Source organism: Macaca fascicularis, chromosome 3, assembly GCF_037993035.2.
Source record: "Macaca fascicularis isolate 582-1 chromosome 3, T2T-MFA8v1.1".
NCBI lineage: Eukaryota > Metazoa > Chordata > Mammalia > Primates > Cercopithecidae > Macaca > Macaca fascicularis.
The window spans coordinates 107,113,697-107,133,444 of NC_088377.1; the positions used below are offsets into that span (position 1 = coordinate 107,113,697).

Genomic DNA, 19,748 nt, shown 5'->3' on the forward strand with positions numbered 1-19,748 from the left:
GCGTCTCCCCAAATTCATGTCTACCCAGAAACTCAGAATGTGACCTCGTTTGGAAATGGGGTCTTTACAGGTGTAATTAAAGTAAGGTCATACTGGATTGGGGGCCCTATGTTTTCCTTTTTATGTTTGTATTTTGCTTTTTTCTTCTTTTGAGAAGGAGTCTTGCTCTGTTGCCCAGGCTGGAATCAAGTGGCACAATCTCAGCTCACTGCAACCTCTGCCTCCCAGGTTCAAGCAATTCTCCTGCCTCAGCCTCCTGAGTAGCTGGGACTACAGGTGCGCACCACCATACCTGGCTAATTTTTCTATTTTTAGTAGAGACGGGGTCTCATCATGTTGGCCAGGCTGGTCTTGAACTCCTGACCTCAAATGATCTACCTGCCTTGGCCTCCGAAAATGCTGGGATTACAGGCGTGAGCCACTGTGCCTGGCCTGAATAGTATACTTTAAATGGTGAACTGTATGGTATGTGAATTATATCTCAATAAAGCTGTTCTGTACATTAAAAAACCTACACAAATAGAAATATAGCTATCATTATGTTTTTCCTAATTCCTTTTTGATTTAAACATTTTTAGGGTTTAAGACTATTATAACCTCTGTATAAAGAAAACTGAAAATTAAGAGACACTGCTTCACAAATTCTAAAAACAGCCATTACCTAACATACTTGAAGAACGAATAAATTGAGTGGCCTATTTTAAGTTAAAAAATATTTAATATTATCAGATAAAAACATTGATGGTGACAGCTTTACATGGTTCATTCCATACACAGTGAAAAAGGCAAAGTATTACTAAAAAAGAAATGAGTAGTTGGGTTTGTAAAAGATTTATTGATCACATAAAAGCAATGAATAGGAGATGACATATATATAACTCATGATTACAAAACTTTTAGAGACAACTAGGTTAAATATCTCATGTTTTGGCTAAGGGAAAATAATTCATGATCTCTTTAAAGAAGTTCAAAGTCAACACTGATATTGTGGTACAACTACCAGTGATTTTCTAATGATCTAGAAATTTGCTATAAATAGCTTAACCTTTTGCTAGTTAATCACTTATTATGATTGGATTTTATTTAACAGTGAGGACTAAAGAGGCAGAATCCTTTTTTAACCACTGAATAAAACATACATAAATTAATGATTGGTGCTAAGCTTTACATTTTGTGTTAAAAATATGGAATATATTTAAGTGGATCGAATACATTTCATGAGGAGTTGGACACATTAAACCCCCAAATCTGTTTAGGAAGTTTTTTGAGAAAGTGTGTATATGCCTTGACTCACTCTGGCTTACTTTAAAAATGGAATACATTTGGCACTAGAAAAATAAATAAAGACAAGCAAACTATGTGAGACTAAGCTGCTCCATCTGAGTTGCCCATCTTGACTTACAGTTCATACTATTTCTTAGTTCTTGACTGAGCACAAACAGACCTAACCACGTAGCACTTCTGTGATGCATGAAAACAGAATCTAGAGCTAAGATACTGCGCTTCACTGATGAGCCAATCTGCCATTCTGCCAAAATCATAGTTACAAATGTGAAATTCATTCAAGAAATTCATATTTTTAACAAATGCTTATACTTTTTCAAGTTTTCTTGCTAGATATGTTCTTGGTTTTGTGGTCAGCTAAAATATGATCTTTGAATTAAGGAAATCCATATAAAAGAAACATCTATTGAATAGGAACCTCATTTCACTTGAAACTTTCTTTACCAAAACACCAAACCAAAACTTTGTCACCAAACTCTTGGAACAAAGCACTGGTGGCTATATTTTTGAGTCTCTGATGATTCTGAAGTCCACTCATTTTTCATGTTTCAAGGGTCTCTTCATTTGCTCCACAAGTATCGACAACACAAATTAAACAACTTGTGACTGGAAAAGCACGAACTTTGGAGTTGGCAACCCATTTGTCCGTTTCAGTATTATATTCGAGAATGTGTCCCAATCGACCAACACCCTGAAAACCAGCCAAGACATAAACTATAGAGCCAACTGCTGCGCACTTCACTGTTACACCCTTCCATGGCATTGGTGAGACCATCTTCCATTCGTTCAACTTAATATCGTAATATTCCACATTGTCCAGACCACCTTTAAAAGAATAAAACATGAACAACATGAAAAACTGTATGAAAAATTCTAAGGTTTCTTAAAGTAATAACTTTTTGTATTTTTCCAATATTTTATTGTGAAAATTTTCAAACACACAGAAAAATTGTAATCATTTTACAATGAATGTCCACATAGCCACCACCTAAATTCTTACTCTTATTTTAACACAATAGAAATTTAATATTTCTTTTTAAATATTGATTTTTTTTCTACAAAATTAAACATATTCTATCTATTCTGGAAAAATGCAAAATAAACAGATCAGTGATTTCCCCTCTGATTAACTTTGACTATAATTATTCAAATGTCCTTCTTTTCCCTCTTATCTTTTAGCACTTTATGGAAAATAGCAATGGGCGGGGACACAAGAAGCAAAAGACGTTATTTGTTACATTTAAGTAATGCTTTAATGTACTGACTAAAATGAAGCTTGTGTCTAGATTCAGTTCCGACTCTCTTTCATTTAATAAAATTATTTAAGATTCTTTAGTACATCATTTACGAATATAAAATGCCAAATTTAGTCATTTAAAAATTACAATATTGGGCCGGGTGCGGTGGCTCACGCCTGTAATCCCAACACTTTGGGAGGCCCAGGCGGGTGGATCACGAGGTCAGGAGATGGAGACCATCCTGGCGAACACGGTGAAACCCCGTCTCTACTAAAAATACAAAAAAAATTAGCCGGGCGTGGTGGCGGGCGCCTGTAGTCCCAGCTTCTAGGGAGGCTGAGGCAGAAGAATGGCATGAACCCGGGAGGCGGCGGAGCTTGTAGTGAGCGGAGATCGCGCCACTGCACTCCAGCCTGGGCGACAGAGCGAGACTCCATCTCAAAAAAAAAAAAAAAAAAAAAAAAAAAAAAAAAATTACAATATTGATATTTTCATGCAATGTTTAAAAATATTTAGGAAACTTTACCATTTAGGCCCTGCATACAAGCCTTAAAACTTGTATTTAAAAAGTTTCTAAAGGTTTTTTAAGGTTCACATATTTCTATTGCTCAATAGTTCTTAAGCTGGTGTGACATCATTCCCCAGGAGGTATCTGGAAATGTATAGCAGCCATCTAAAATTGTCACAATGACTGGTGACCACTGCGACATTTCATAAACAAGAATGTTTAACATCCTGCGATATTTTATCAAGTATGTTAATTCCCAGAAACTATAAAAATAGATATAATAATATGCATGGCAAATGCTATCTAGATTTAAAAAAAATGCTTCAATAATTTAAGGAAGTATCAGCAAACTCATCAGGAAAGTGGAACAGTGAATTAACATCACATACCTAAACCATTCTGACCACCCACAGCAAATATCTTGTCTTTTACAAATACCAGCCCATGATTCTTCCTGGCTTCAATCATTGGACACAGCTCAGTCCATCTGAAAAAATTAAAGATTTTAGTGTGCTTGTTTACAGGAAGTAAAAGAACTCATACTAATAAGAAAGGTCTATTATTCTAATTAAGTGCTTATTTACTACTCACATATGTGTACATATACACACAAAATGTCTAGAAGGGTAGAAAACAAAAGTTTAACAATGATTATGGGTAATTTATTAATACATGGGGTAAACAGGGATTTTATTCCTTTCAATTCTGATAGGATATAAGAAAATGAGGATATCTGACTATTAAAAAACACATTTTTAGAGGAAATCCATTTCCTGAGGTTCATAAAAACTTGTAATATGGGAACAAAAAAGAAGAGGAAGATACTTAGAAGATAAAGAAATAATTCTTTTTTCTTTCTTCACACCTCTGCTGGCAGGAAATATGAACTAGTTCTATCACACGTAGCTTTAATTATTATTTATACATGTGTAAGTAAAACACAAACTTATAATGGGCCTCAGGCAATCAGGAAATTAATAGTATCTGTTACTATTCACATGTCCATCTTTAAATCTACATTAAGAAGTCTATGTTGCTCTGGTAACAAAAAAGTACTATCATTCTGTCAAGTTTAGTAACTCATGGTGCTCTGTTCACAGCCACTATTATAAATAATGAAGCTGAGAATATAAATGTGGACACAAGAGTTAAAGGATATTAATTCACAAGTAGCAGCATTATACATATATACACAGACAATAGAGTTTAGTTATTTTTTTTTCTGAGATTTAATACCTTCTTCTGCATACACTCCCAAGTCTGACATTTGTGATTGTGAAGGTGGTACTGGCACATAGGCTTGTGCTTTTAGCAGCTAACTTAAACCAAAAGACTCCAAACAACAGTAAGGACAACAACAAAAGGGAAACTTGGCATAAGTGTAACTCTCTATAATTATTGTTTATATTTCTTCTTTAAAACAATTTGATGGCCAGCCAGGCGCGGTGGTTCACACCTGTAATCCCAGCACTTTGGGGGGCCAAGGCGGGTGGATCACGAAGTCAGAAGATCCGAGACCATCCTGGCTAACACGGTGAAACCCCGCCTCTACTAAAAATACAAATTAGCCGGGCGCGGTGGCGGGCGCCTGTAGTTCCAGCTTCTCGGGAGGCTGAGGCAGGAGAATGGCGTGAACCCGGGAGGTGGAGCTTGCAGTGAGCCGAGATCGCGCCACTGCACTCCAGCCTGGGCGACAGAGCGAGACTCTGTCTCAAAAAACAAACAAACAAACAAACAAAACAATTTGATGAATTTAACTTTATAAAACGTAATTAGGGCACCATGATTAACTCTGAAATATTAACAATTCTTTTGTCTTACATTTATATATTGTTTTAAAAATGGTTTGACAGTCACCACTCTCATTTTCGAAGTACTCTGTTAAGGTGAGGTGGACAGCATGGCTCCTGTTTTTAGGAAAAACACCCTCATCCAGGTGAAATGACCGGCATACAGCTCGGATGTGGGAAAGCAGTAAAAACTAGGTCTTTACTGCCCTGCATGCAGTGAGATTTATAGACTGAGCTATCATCATGCATTAAACATAGTATTTGACTTGGAAAAATTCCATTTACATATCACTTTCTTCTCCATATACTATGTTAATGATACAAAAAGAGAGCATGTATTTATGTATATCTAAATCTCCTGAAGGTTTAGAAAAAAGTTTCGCAAATTCCCCTTCCTTCTATAATTCACATGTGGAGGACGAACTAGGTCCCTGCTATCTGCAATCTTAAGTTTAATGTTTAGAAGCATTTCTTCGCCTGTAATCCCAGCACTTTGGGAGGCCGAGGCAGGCGGATCACGAGGTTAAGAGATCGAGGCCATTCTGGCCAACATGGTGAAACCCCGTCTCTACTAAAAATACAAAAATTAGCCGGTGTGGTGGCGTGCACCTGTAATCCCAGCTACCCAGGAGGCTGAGGCAGGAGAATTGCTTGAACCTGGGAGGCAGAGGTTGCAGTGAGCTGAGATCATGCCTCTGCATTCTAGCATGGTGACAGAGCCAGACTCTGTCTCAAAAAAAAAAAAAAAAAAAAAAAAAAAAAAAAGCAAGCGTTTCTTAAAATTCTGACAGCTCAAACTGTGTCACATTGTTTCCACAGGCATAATTTATTTCTTCAGTTTGTTACTTTATTATGAGCTTCTGCTCCTCTCCATCTTTTTCAAAATTGATTTTAAAAATGCGATACATAATACATGTACATATTTTTATGGTACCTGTGATATTTTGACACATGTATACCATGTGTAATGATTAAGTCAGAGTAACTGCATTATCTATCATCGCAAACATTTATCTTTCCTTTTTGTTTCTTTTTGGGCTAGGGAAGGAACCCAGGCCTCCCATGTGGCTGCTGAGGGATATCTTTTCTTTGTCTTGGGAACATTCCAGTTCTTCTCTAGCTATTTTGAAATATGCAATAAATTATTGTTAACTATAGTCTCCCTACTGTACTACTGACTATTAGAATTTACCCTAACTGTATTTCTATACTTGTTAACCAACCTCTGATAACCATCATTCTACCCTCTACCTCCATGAGATTAACGTTTTTAGCTCCCACATGAGTGACAACATGTGTTATTTGTATTTCTATGGTCCATAGGCTCAGTTTTTCAGCTTCCAATTAAACACACTCTAATTGTAAAACACTTAAAATGTCAAAATTGGGAAGAAATTCTTATAAAAAATAACTTGGCTGGCTAACTTTTTTTTTTTTTTTTGAGACGGAGTTTCACTCTTGTTGCCCAGGCTGGAGTGCAATGGTGTGATCTCAGCTCACTACAACTTCTACCTCCCGGGTTCAAACGATTCTCCTGCCTCAGCCTCCTGAATAGCTGGGATTACAGGCACGTGCCACCATGCCTGGCTAATTTTTTTTGGTATCTTTAGTAGAGACAGAGTTTTACCATGTTGGTCAGGCTGGTCTCGAACTCCTGACCTCAGATGATCCACCAGCCTCGGCCTCCCAAAGTGCTGGGATTACAGGTGTGAACTACCACACCTGGACTAGGTAACATTTTTAAAAGGAAATAATATAACATTTATTTTGAGAGTTGGATAATTATATTCATACTAGCTTTTCATTTGTGAAAATTTAAAGGCATTGAAGGGAACACAGAGAATTGAAATTTAAGCTCAATATATGTAAAATGAAAGAAATGTTAGGTCTTGTAAGTTTTTAAATATTCCTGAAACTGAATATTCACCTAGTTTTAAAAAATGCAGAAGCTGCAGAACTCCTTTATATTTTTACTTTGAACAAAAGTAAGTAAAAAATCAATACTAATTTACATTGATAGTGCCTGAATAAAGATGTAAAAAATTAGAAACCTGGAGTTTTTATGGTTATGGCTTCTCTTTTAAGAGATTTTTTAGAAATAAAAAATAATTAGACAGCAGAATGAATCAGTTTTCCAACTAGTATGCTGTTACACTTTTTGAACCTAGGGTTTATGGGAAGTAAGGTAGAGGTTCACATGAAAGGGAGCAAAGTTGGTAAACATCTTTAACAAAAGGCAAATTTCAAGACAAGTTGCTTTTCTATTATTTGCATTGGAAAGAAGTTATTGATTATGCTTCCTTAAATCTTTTAAAAATAGGTGGGAGTCATAAATAGATAAATGCACATAATTAATCATATTTTATAATTAAACTCTTATTTCTTAATTTTTTTTTTTTTTTTTTTTGAGATGGAGTCTTGCTCTGTCACCCAGGCTGGAGTGCAGTGGCACAATCTTGGCTCACTGCAACCTCTGCCTCCTGGGTTCAAGCAATTTTCCTGCTTCAGCCTCCCAAGTAGTGGATTACAGGCATGTGCCACAACACTCAGCTAGTTTTTGTATTTTTAGTAGAGACAGGGTTTTGCCATGTTGACCAGACTGATCTCATACTCCTGACCTCAAGTGATCTGCCTGCCTCAGCCTCCCAAAGTGCTGGGATTACAGGCATGAGCCACCGTGCCTGGTCTCTTATTTCTTAATTATTAAAAAAGCAGCAGCTGGAGTTGAAGACTTCCATGTTTTGTACTTTGGCAATATTTCCTAAATATAAAACTTCAAGCACCAGAGTTTTGATGCAACTCTGGCACAACATTGTAGTGAACATATTTACCCAGTAACTTGTTCTAGTAAGGGAAGAACAATGGGCAATTCAGCCATATGATCAAGTGACTTTTCTTATCAAAGCTCTTTGGATGTTTCCATAAAAGGTACAACTAGGGTATCATCTGTTTTATGTCCTCATCAGCTTTAATGTCACTACTCACAACCCCTGCCCTTGTCTCCTCTCCATTATTCAATGATTAGCACATTTCCTTTGGCCACATTGAATGTGTTCCATCATTAACTACAAGGTCAGAAAAACTGGCTAACCAGTTATTTCTTTAGCACTTTACCTTTTTGATACACTTTGCCTTTTTAAAAGCAGTTGATTTAAGAATAATTTTATTTAATAAACATGAATCTAAACATACTTAGGAAGTTACCACCTAAAAAGAACTAGGGAGGCATGATTTATTAATGTCATGAGCCAGTGTCTAATATTTCTATTTAAGGACAAATCTATTTCTAATTAAGGACAAATTTATTGCTGATCATAAATTCCCCCCTCCTCCTCTACATTTCCTGACCGCTCAAACAAAAACATTTTGTTTGAGCCTAGCACACTTAAAAGTTTATATACACTCTTCACTCAAGGACAAAATTCTTCTGTTGGGTTCCTCTGGTCTTTTGACATCTCCTACAGAGCTTATAGAATACAATTAACTGTAAAATAAGTTTTAAATAGATACATACGTTTCTGTGGCAGGATCATAAACTTCACAGGAATTAAGCACTCTCCCAGAAACATTGTTTCCTAAACTTCCACCACAAACATAGATCAGGCCATTGGCTTCCACCATCCCATGGCTGCATCGCTGGGTCAGCATGCTGGGCTTTGTGTGCCAGCTTTCAGTTCTCGTATCATAGCACTCAAATAAATACAGAGCTGAGTTTCCTGTAAAAGAAAAAGGCCCCATCATACTTAACTTTAGTGTGTGCGGGGGTTTGGAGAGAACTGACTGTCGATCTTACTAGTTAAGGAAGGAAGAATTTAGGGTCATAGGGCCATTTTCATACTCAATCAACAACAACAACAACAAAGTGTAGGAATAGTTTAAGAAAACACTAATAATCCTGTTTGTATAGACCCTGGAAAACATCCTTAAAAGGATCTGTTGGAAAGACTTATTTATTGGTAATTAAACTTTAGAAAAAGAAATTTTATTTCAAAAGAAAAATTAAATACGAAGCCTTATATATGTCTTCAAGCCCCGTTATGCATGACGGGAATTATCCATGCTTCAAATGTTTATATAAAGTGGAAAAGCATAATAGTTCCTGACAGATGGTAGACCCACACCTTAAAATACGAAAATTACTATCTGATCATATTCTTATTTAATATTCTGGAATAGCTATAGCACCATTAACAAAACTATACTTCCTAACTATTCTCAGTGTGGTATTTCCTGAAATCACACTGGTCCCTGCTTGAGTATATTCTCAAAATACTGATGTATATTTCTGATGTATTTTGATTACACAACCTAAAGGCAAAACATACATTCATCATGTTTTGAAACTTCTACACACTGCAGGAGTTCAATAAAAAATTTTAGAAATGATACTATTAAAGATTAAGTGCTTTTTTTTTTTTTTTTTCTTTCCCAAGGACAAAAAATGTTAGAAGTTACCAAACTATTTCTCATCTCCCACCATTCTGGGCTAATATCAAATGATTTAAAAACAACATCACCTTTATAATTCTCCATTGCAACTAAGGTCTGTGAAAAGTAAAGATCAGAAAATAACAACTAGAAGAAGCAATGGTCATGACCAAAAATAATTTATTTTTAACTTTTTAAACATTTCTGATTTGGTAGGTTCAGTGGGTGGACACCATGGGAAAATATATAGTATATAGTAAATTTAAAAAAACTATTTAAGCTAAAAACACACTTAGCAAAGGCTGAAGAAATGAAGTTATCTGCAGTACCACAGAATAGTTACTGTCTATCATCTTTAGGATTTATTTTTTGTATTTGAAATATTCTACATTATAACAGCCCGTGAAGAATGCTTTTAAAGAGAGAAAATGGTTACAATTAGGAAATGATTTTTTTTTATTCATTTGACATATAGTTGGGGGTAAAAACCTAAGTATGCAGACCAAAAGTATAACTGTTTACTTGGTCTTCCTAGTTTTCTTTATTAGCCCATTATTTATGCTGAAGAAATTACTTGAAAATGAAAGCATACAAAAGCTATTATGTGTCTAGTCTGCACCTAGAATATTCATTTAGAAAAATTATTCATTTAGAAAAAGAGCACTACTGGACACTAACACACGATTCAATAAGAAAGGTTTTTATATCCACACCCACACCCCATTCTGCTCATAAGCATGAATACCATTACAGTCATTAAAAACTTAAAGAATAAAACGAATGAAAAAGAGCATTATTTTTTCTAATAAAAAGAAAGCAAAAATAATACAAATTTTAAAAGCCTGAATACAGTAATGAGTTCTTAAAGAGTCTAAAAGTTGAACTCTGAAATCTTTAAAACAAATATTATGTAGCCCAAATAACTAATTTAGAACTATAATTCTGATAGTGTCAACTAATGCTTCATTATGATAAAAAATGGACCATTAATCTACGAAGCTAAATTCTGTAATTTAATAGTTTGTAAAGGAATGAGATAAACCTTCAGGGAGATGAGCTCTAAAATGTGACAAACACGTATTTAAATTACCAAGAAAGTACCTGGAGAAATAATACCAGCTGTTTATTTAAATATGAAAGCCAAGATACTTGGCTTTAAAGCATTTGCCCCAAACCAAAATACTTAAGGAGTCCTTACCTACTTCTGAACCTCCAGATGTATAAATTTTGCCTTCTGCAGCACATGCAGCAAGGCTGTCTCGAGGTGTCGGAGGACCCAGTTTGGAATACCAGCTATCCTTCACTACATTATAGCAGTCCATTCGCTTTATCGGGAAAAGCTGAGAGCCTCCCAAAATGTATACTACATTGTCCCAAAACACGCATGCTGCATCTCTTCGTTTTTCAAAGGGGCAGCGGATGTCTGTCCAGCTATAATCCTGTAGCGGAAAAGGACAGGAAGCTTTCAGTAAGGAAAAAAATATAACTGAAAAGGACAATGCAAAGATATAGCCAAAAATATATAAGAATATGTTAATTTATTAGACTACACATACAAATGTTTGGCTTGAGACTATTACCAATTTAATCTTGTGTGGTTTCTGCAGAATGTTGATTAGATGGGGCAGAGGGCAGAAGGCAGGCACTTGACTGCTTTGGGTCCTTTCTGGCTCTAAAATAAACTTAAATATATTTGGATATACCATCACCACCCTGTTTTCTATTCCTTTTGTTACTGAAGATAATACAAGAAGATTCTAAAATAAGTTTTTATTATTTTTAAAAAGCTTCTTTTTCAAATGTAAATGTCTCCATCCCTTCCCTGCCAGATATGTAGTGTGATATAAGTAATCAATGGATAATATAAAGCTCAAATTGCCATTATCCTACCGATAGTCTAAAGCCAGAAGGTATTTTATGGATTTCTTTATTACTTTTCTATATTCAGTTGAGCCAATGTAGTCAGCTGGACTTTAAAACTGTTGATGTTTATAAGGAAATACTTGAGTAATCTCTTCTGAGTATTCTGGATACTCACTTTTCACCTCAACGATTAGAAATATACACCTATCAGTACTTGACAGTAAGGGCTGTTCACAGCACCTGTTTCTTCACTATGTTTGATAGCATCCAAGAATGCTTGTGCCACCCTTCCATGGATGTGCATGGAGGGATGCCCCTAAAGTTATAGTATCTTGGACCCTCCCCTTTTTTGAGATAGGAAGCTACAGTGTTCCTGCTATTTTCTGAAAATAATCAGGGTCAGATAGAAATTCATACCATTCCCAATCTCACCAAGGAAAGCACTATGTGTGATTATTGAGTTTCCTTTGAGAAAATCTGACTGATAACGTATGATCGTATCCAGTGTTTCAGGCAGTCACTGGATTAAAGTATCACAGAACATCAGGAATGGTCTCTTAGGAAAGGAAGAGCCCTTAATGTAGAATACTTTGACTCCTGACAAAGATGAACATTCTGCTTTTTAGGTGACCAGGAAAATAGAGCCTTAATAGCTTAGGATTTTATTCTCAAATTAGGATCAATATCCCCCTAGGTTACTCAGTGGTGGGCACACAAAACAATGGGATAAACATAACATGTTCCTGAAACTTCAATTCCACTCAACGAACACTTGAAAAACTGGGGGAAAATATTTTCACTTGTTCTCTTAAAGAAACTGTATACCACAGAATGAAATAAAGAGATAAAATAATGATCATATTGTACAGGCAACAATCCCTCAAAGATAAACTAAATCATTCTCTTAAATGTTCTTCAAATCTACTCATAATTCCTATCTAATCAGTTTTAGGTAGCAGAGAAATATGATTTCATTAACTGCATTAACTCAGTGAATCTCAAATCTTGTCCCTCTTACCCCTTATTTATTTGACATTTATTACTTGAGAGCTATATGGGAAACTTTTTTTTTTAATTTTTTTATTTCTTTTTTTATTATAGTACCTAGATACTGTATGTAGTTGTGGGAGGGGGAAAGAGTAGATGGGAAGTCAGCCTTGTCAGCTCAGTGGGTATGACTGGTTGGGCATTACCCTAGTGATAAAACTAGTTCCAACCTGGGCTTGCAGGTAAAGGCAGTGCTATTTATTGCTCCCTGCACTCATAGGCTAAAGGGAAATCTAGAGGAATATGCAGTTTTCGTGTTAGCAAGAAGATGGACAAATAACACTAGAGTCACAGATGGGAAGTTGTATGTGTGTGAGCAGAGTCAGGGAACGGTTACCCTAAAAATATGATTTAATTCAGTTAAGTTTTACTGAGTATCTATTCCATGCAAGTTCTTACACTTAGGTGCTGAGATGTGAAAATGGGAAAATTGGAAAGCCTGGAAAAGACATGGGTAGAAGGATTTTTAAAATTTTGATATATCTCTCATTATACACATGTACACATGCAGACACATCCATGTATAAAGTCCTGTCTTCCTTGGCCCTGTCAGCCTTTCTTGCCTCTGCTGTGATATGCCATGCTATACTTTTTTCTAAGCTCAAGACTGCTTTCCTTTTTGTAGGTTTTCCTGATTTCTTTCTTCTGAATCCTTACCACTTGAAGTTCAGGCCTGATGACTGAGCACTCCATTGTATCTTGCCCTGTGTGATTTTCTAGCTATTAATACAATAGCTCTCATTGCTCCTCCAAGAGTAAAAGCTTCGGGTGGGATGTGGTGGCTCATGCCTGTAATCTCAGCATTTTGGGAGGCAAAGACGGGCAGATCACCTGAGGTCAGGAGTTTAAGACCAGCCTGGCCAACATGGTGAAACCCCGTGTCTACTAAAAATACAAAAAATTAGCCGGGCATGGTGGCAGGCACCTGTAATCCCTGCTACTCGGGAGGCTGAGGCAGGAGAGTTGCTTGAACCTGGGAGGTGGAAGTTGCGGTGAGCCGAGATCATGCCATCACACTCCAGACTATGCAACGAGAGCGAAACTCCGTCTCCCCCAAAAAAAGAAAAAAAAAAAAAAAAGAGTAAAAGCTTGGGGGTGATAAGTTGTAAATATTTTTCTCTAAATGCCTCAAGGCAAAAGATCAGTGTGATATTTTCCTTCAGGCCGGGCGCGGTGGCTCAAGCCTGTAATCCCAGCACTTTGGGAGGCCGAGACGGGCGGATCACAAGGTCAGGAGATCGAGACCATCCTGGCTAACACGGTGAAACCCCGTCTCTACTAAAAAATACAAAAAACTAGCCGGGCGAGGTGGCGGGCACCTGTAGTCCCAGCTACTCCGGAGGCTGAGGCAGGAGAATGGTGTGAACCTGGGAGGCGGAGCTTGTAGTGAGCTGAAATCCAGCCACTGCACTCCAGCCTGGGCGACAGAGCGAGACTCCGTCTCAAAAAAAAAAAAAAAAGAAAAAAGAAAAAAAAGATATTTTCCTTCAAAGTAAGGATTGATTTTACATAATGTATTCTGAAAACACATAGATCCTCAAATAATAGAAATGCTGTAGTATGAAGGGAACCACAATCCAAAATGAAATACTTTTCATTTTTAACACCTGAGAACTTTATTTCAGATCATTTTGAGAGAAAATCGAGCCAAATTAGGGAAGGCAGGGTCTTACAGAAAAAAAGAAAGCAAAATTATCGAAACTTTAAGATTCCTTAGAGAAACCACAGGGAATCAATCCAACCTGAGTTTAAGATGACCAAATTGCAAGTACTTTCTCTTAAGCCATTATTTGATATAGCTCAGTTTCTAAGGGCTTTAAAAAAGGCCACACGCCTATGGTGACAATCTACATGAAAAGCAGGTTTATGCCAGATACCAGAACATTCCTAGAAGTAGTTTCATGAGAAACACATAGAAACAGTTTTGGCTTCATTCATTTTACAAGGACACAAAGAATGCAGTTCAAGGGAACTGGGAAACTTGGGTATAAAGCCAGGCTCTGTATGGAGGAGCTACGGATCTCAACTGGGTCACTTAACTTCCAAGGGACTTTACTTTATCTGTACAACAAAATGATTGAGCTAGATGACCAAAGGTCTCTTCACTTTCAGCCCGAACATCCAATGATCTTAGAATCTAAATGACTTAGGATGTATCCCTAACCAAATAGCTACTATTAATTTATTAGTTATTAAGTACTTACCTTTCCAGGAACTATGCTGAAATATTTTAAAACATCATCTAATTTAATTTCCTTAATAACTCTATAAGTTAATATACTCATTTACAGATAAGAAAACTAAGAGATATTAAGTAACTTATCAAAGGTCACATAGTTAGAAAATGGTGAACCCAAGATCTTAATCTAAATCCATCCGACTCCAAAGCTGTGTCTTTAGCCTCTACGCTGCTTCTCTAAAAGACTTTCACGGCCTATTAGAAAGAACAAAGGATTCGGAGTACAGTGATCTGGGTTGCTCTTGTCACTATTGTGTTTCTAGCAAAGTGATTCTGGGCACTCGAATTGTCATCGTTGGATCTCAACAGCCTCATCTATAAAATCAGGAGGTTAGCAGGATGGCTGCTGATGTCCTGCACAATCTCCATATCTTTTCACTTATAAACACAATGCTCAACCACCAAAAGCACAGCTGGTGTGAAAATAGAGTTTCTCTCCATGTGTTTGTACAGTATTTGGCCCAGGGCTTAGCATACTGAGGGAATGTTGTCATTGAGTGATAGTTCACATTTGTAGAAAATATATATCATTCAATTGGGCCACCCTCATTTTTGACTCTGCAAATGTCATAGACATTTGCTGCACTCTGCTACTGGTTTGTACCAGTTCTTCATTGCAGCACTATCTTTATACTACACTAGTTCCAGCTGGCATCTTATCACTATGGCTCCTGGTTCTGTGGTGGCTGTACCACTGAAGACCAGAGGGACCTGTAACCAACCAACTGGCAGTTCCTGGGGTTGAGGGCCAGGTTTTCATCTCCTGTTTTTGTAAATCCAAATAGTTTCCACTTTCATCCTTTGCTAGAGCAATTTTTCTCCTAGGAATTTATCCTAAAGAAAAAACTAAACAGCGTGTAAAGCTGGCAGATATAAAGGTGTTTCACTGCAGGAGTATTTTAACAGGAAAAAACTGTAAATCAACCAAATGTGTTTGATGAAGACAGGTATTAAATTATGGTATATCCTTGTGATGGAATACTCTACAGCCCTTCAAAAGGATGATATTCTCACTGATGTGAATATATCTCCATAATAAAATGGTGAGAGTAAAATACATTTTGTAAAATAGCATGTAGGCATGATCCCATATTTGTAAAATGTAAGGACTGAAATGATGTTCACTAACTACTGATGACTGTCTTTGGACGTTGGGGGCACTTTGGCTTTCTCCTTTATATCTTGCTATATTTGAATTTTCTACAAAGAATATGTATTTAAAAAAAATAACAAAAATACAAGGAATGATACCAAAAATACGGTACCAGGAAAACAACTACTTTTCTCAGCAGAAGCCTATACTAGTGCTAAATGTTTTAACAGGAACATTTAATTCAAACTAATTTAAAGGCTTTAAGAATTGAGAAACACAAATAGCTATATTATGAGACTAAATTTCAACTATAGGACAGATTAGAGGCAGTCTTTGCTTTCCTTCCAAATAGCACATTCTTAAGGGCACTCTGGTTTTCCAGAAGCAAACACTTGATCATGTCAAGTAATTCCACAGGATGTATCCATATTTTGAAATATGCTCATTTTCAGTAGAGTCACACAAATATTACTGGAAACATATTAACCTTAAGTCCAGAAAGAAATTTAATAATTAGCCATTAGGAAAAATACTCTTGTAACTCAAATTCTTCAACAACAGTAACATTGTAGCTCAATAGTTTCCACAGTTGGGGAGGAGGGAGATTGTGCTATTGCAGGCTGCTAGATAAAATCAGGCTTAATTAGCAACAAACAATATATAAATGGGCATTCCTTAGCTGTTAATGATTAGCTAAAATTAGCAAAGAGTCCAAAGTGAGGCCAGTGGCAAGCTGAAAGGGAATTATTAAGAATCACTGCTGCTTTATAAAGTCACAAAATGTTCTTCCTGTCTCCACTCTCAAATTAAAACCACACCACCAACAAACAAAAATCAAACCTAAGCTACTCAGAAACTCAACCATTAAATAAAACTCAGTCTGAAGGTGAATGAAGCATGACATGGCTATTACGCTTGATAACAGTACTTGTCCTTTGAGTAGAAATAACATATTAGAGAAGTATATAGTATCCCTGCACTAGTACCTTGCCAGTTATCTAAACAGAAGATTGCCTTTAAGTGAACTTTGCCATGCAATTTTTAATCTTGGTGTAGCAAGGTATATTATGCTTTAAATTATCTCAAATCCCAGAAAGTAATCGTATACTCATTTATAAAAACGTTCTCACCAATGAAACAAACATCTACTTTTTGTACAGAGTACAGGAGATGTCCCAGGTGTCTAGAAGAGTTCAGAAGATGAAGGGAAAAACAAAGTGGGGAAGATGGCAAGCATTTTTATATTTAAATATGGGAAGATTAGAAAACCCAAGGGTGGCAGGGAGAATCTGACAGAGGAGTTAAGGAGAGCAAGGAAATGAAAAAAGAGTCAGACGAACATAAATGACATTCACATAAATCCTGAGAAGATTTAAACTTTTTGGCTTTAGACCAGAAAACTGGTTTAGAAAGGCTGATGGTGGGGTATGGTGGTGCAAGCCTGTAATCCTAGCACTTTGGGAGGTTGAGGCAGGCAGATTGCGTGAGTTCAGTAGCTGAGACCAGACTGGGCAACATGGTGAAACCTGTCTCCATAAAAAATCTAAAAATTAGCAGATGTACTGGCATGTAGTTCCAACTACTCAGGAGGCTGAGGTGAGAAGAATGCCTGAGCCTGGGAGGTTGAGGCTGCAGTGAACCGAGATCACGCCACTGTACTCCAGCCTGGGCAACAGAGTGAGGGAGGGAGAGGCAGAGGAGGAAGGGAGGGGGAGGGGGAGGAGGAGAAGAAGGAGGAGAAGAAGGAGAAGAAGGAGAAGGAGGAGGAGGAGAAAGCTAACTGACTTGCCTAAGATCATATCTAGAAAAAAGAAAAAAGGAAAGAAAAGTCTCAGCCAGGCTTGGTGGTTCATGTACTTTTATCCCAGTGCTTTGGGAGGCCAAGGCAGGAGGATGGCTTTAGGCTGGGAGTTCAAGACCAGCCTGGGCAACATAGTGAGACCCCTGTCTCCACAAAAAAAAAAAAAAAAAAAAAAAAAAAAATGGCCATGTGTGGTGATGCACGCCTGTAGTCCCAGCTACTTGGGAGGCTGAGGTGGGAGAATCACTTGAGCCCAGAAGGTTGAGGCTGCAGTGATCACCACTGTACTCCACCCTATGTGACAGAGGAAGACCCTGTTTTAAAAACAAAACAACAAAAAGATCTCACAAAAGACAAAAGACCAATGACCTAATCCTTCAGCTCTTCCACCTATGTCTAATGTCTTTTTTTTTTTAAGTGCAAAGTCAAGTTAGATTCCATTCAGTTATATAATACTTTTGGTGGCTTTTATGAAAAATTTTAATAATCATACTTACCAAGTCAAGATGCATTCATACCCAGGATTCAATATACTTTTAAGTCTTTTCTCTTTCTTCCTACCCAAACCCTATGAGTAAGTCTCCCTCAAGAAAACTTCCATGAAGCTTCCACAGAGGATTCCTGATTGACAAATCCCACCCAGGCAGCTCTCTTCTTTCCATGCCACCAACACAGTCATTGTCTATCACACATCAGGACAATTAACTGTTAAGTTCAGCTGAGGTGTTGACCGCCACCTCTGTGCTAACTGCTGTGTGCTTATGTGTACACCTCATGCACTCTGTGAGGACAGGGTCCTGTTGTATGTGTCTTTCATATCCCCTGCTGGTGTTCAACCCACAAATTTCAAATCCTAGATGAACCATGATACTGGTAATATATGCTAAAATATTATTTGTTTAAATTATACTTTTACAACCAGCTAGCCATACAACACACCCTGTTGTTAGGTAAGGATAATTATCTTTTATACCTGGATTACCAAATTTTCAAAGAAAATAATCCGTGCCCAACCCAACCAAATATGATTCAATACTTCTGAGATGACAGCTCTTAATGCAGCTCTGGGTCAACATATGAACAATAACCAAAGGTAATCAATATTAATTATTGGTGACATGGTCTAGTAAAGAGTGTGAATTTATCTCCTTCCCTGTCAGTTATCCTTAGCTTGACTTATCCCTTTAGTCCTGTGCTCATAGACCCACTGCTGTCTAGCTACCTCCCAAAGGCTAGAGTCCCTTAAAACCCCACCCCAGGCTGGCTGTGGTGGCTCACACCTATAATCCCAGAACTTTGAGAGCCTGAGGCAGGAGGACTGCTTGAGTCCAGAAGTTCAAAACCAGCGCTGGCAACATAGAGAGAACCCTGTCGCTACAAAAAATGAAAAAAATTAGTGGGGTGTGGTGGCAAGTGCCCGAAGTCCCAACTACTGGAGAGGCTGAGGTGGGAGGTCACTTGAGCCTGGGAGGTCAAGGCTGCAGTGAGCCACGGCCGTGCCACTGCACTCCAGCCCGGGTGACAGAGCAAGAACCTGTCTCAGAAACACAACATAACACAAACTTCACGGAGGTATCATTCCCATTTTCCTCATTTCTTCCCATTTACAGCCTTCAATCAAATATATGCAGCTCTGTTTCCACTCTCCCTGAGCCTTTTTAGAGGGCTGATCTGTTAATTTATGATAATTAAGGCCAGCTGTGGCTATGGAGCATGAGTTTGATGTCATGACTCCCAGCATCAGTCATATTTTCCCTGGGGGTTTCTTGGAGATGCAGTGACATAACACAAAGAGAAACAAATCTTTGAAGGTGGGAACTTCAGGCACTATGCCAAGGTGGGGTGGAAGGGGCTGTGAAGTTGATTTTAGAACAACACTACCAACCAGTGTATTAGGGAGGTACTTGAAAATAAATTGAGACCCTCAATATTTCTATTTTGGAAGACGTTCTAGGAAACCAGAGCATATAACTGAGAACTTACCTCAGGATGTGATCTAATCTCTTCTTTACATGAACATGAAGACCACCTATCTTACAAACTGCCTTCAAAGAATCAGGGAGAATACCTTTCAAGCACAAACTGCAGAGAACACTGTTTACCCCTGGCTGCCCATGATGCTGACAACTAAGGAAGCTTAAGGGATACTTATGATGACCCAAACTTGCATCTCAGCAATGTCAGTTGCTGGGGCTTGCAGCTAGAGGTCCAACTCATCTGGGATGGTTGCTCCCTATTTTAGATATTTTGTTCTTGTAGGTACTTCTGATCATTGTAGCAGTGTTCACATTTTTACTTCTGTATAGTACTTCTAAAGCTCTTTGCTGGTGACAAACACTACTCATATACTGTTATAAAACTCTCATTTTTTAAAAAAAATGTAACACCATTTTCCTTTAAGGTTTACACTTCATTTATGCACATGATCTTTTAAAATTGTACACAGTTTATAACAGC

General features: G+C 37.4%; 1 protein-coding gene across 8 annotated transcripts in view; it reads right to left on the reverse strand.

Annotated features, from left to right (window-relative positions):
* Window positions 1–698: 698 nt before the first annotated feature.
* The window catches only part of KLHL7 (kelch like family member 7), a 70,320-nt gene continuing 51,270 nt past the window's right edge, over window positions 699–19,748 (reverse strand). For all 8 annotated transcript variants that reach the window (XM_005549992.3, XM_045388912.2, XM_005549993.3 and 5 more), the window contains 4 exons: window positions 10,447–10,687; window positions 8,335–8,536; window positions 3,420–3,517; window positions 699–2,109 (listed from right to left, as the gene is read on the reverse strand). In XM_005549992.3, coding sequence (XP_005550049.2) covers window positions 1,826–2,109; window positions 3,420–3,517; window positions 8,335–8,536; window positions 10,447–10,687 — 825 coding nt within the window. In that variant the 3' untranslated portion in view covers window positions 699–1,825. The remainder of the gene's footprint in view (window positions 2,110–3,419; window positions 3,518–8,334; window positions 8,537–10,446; window positions 10,688–19,748) is intronic.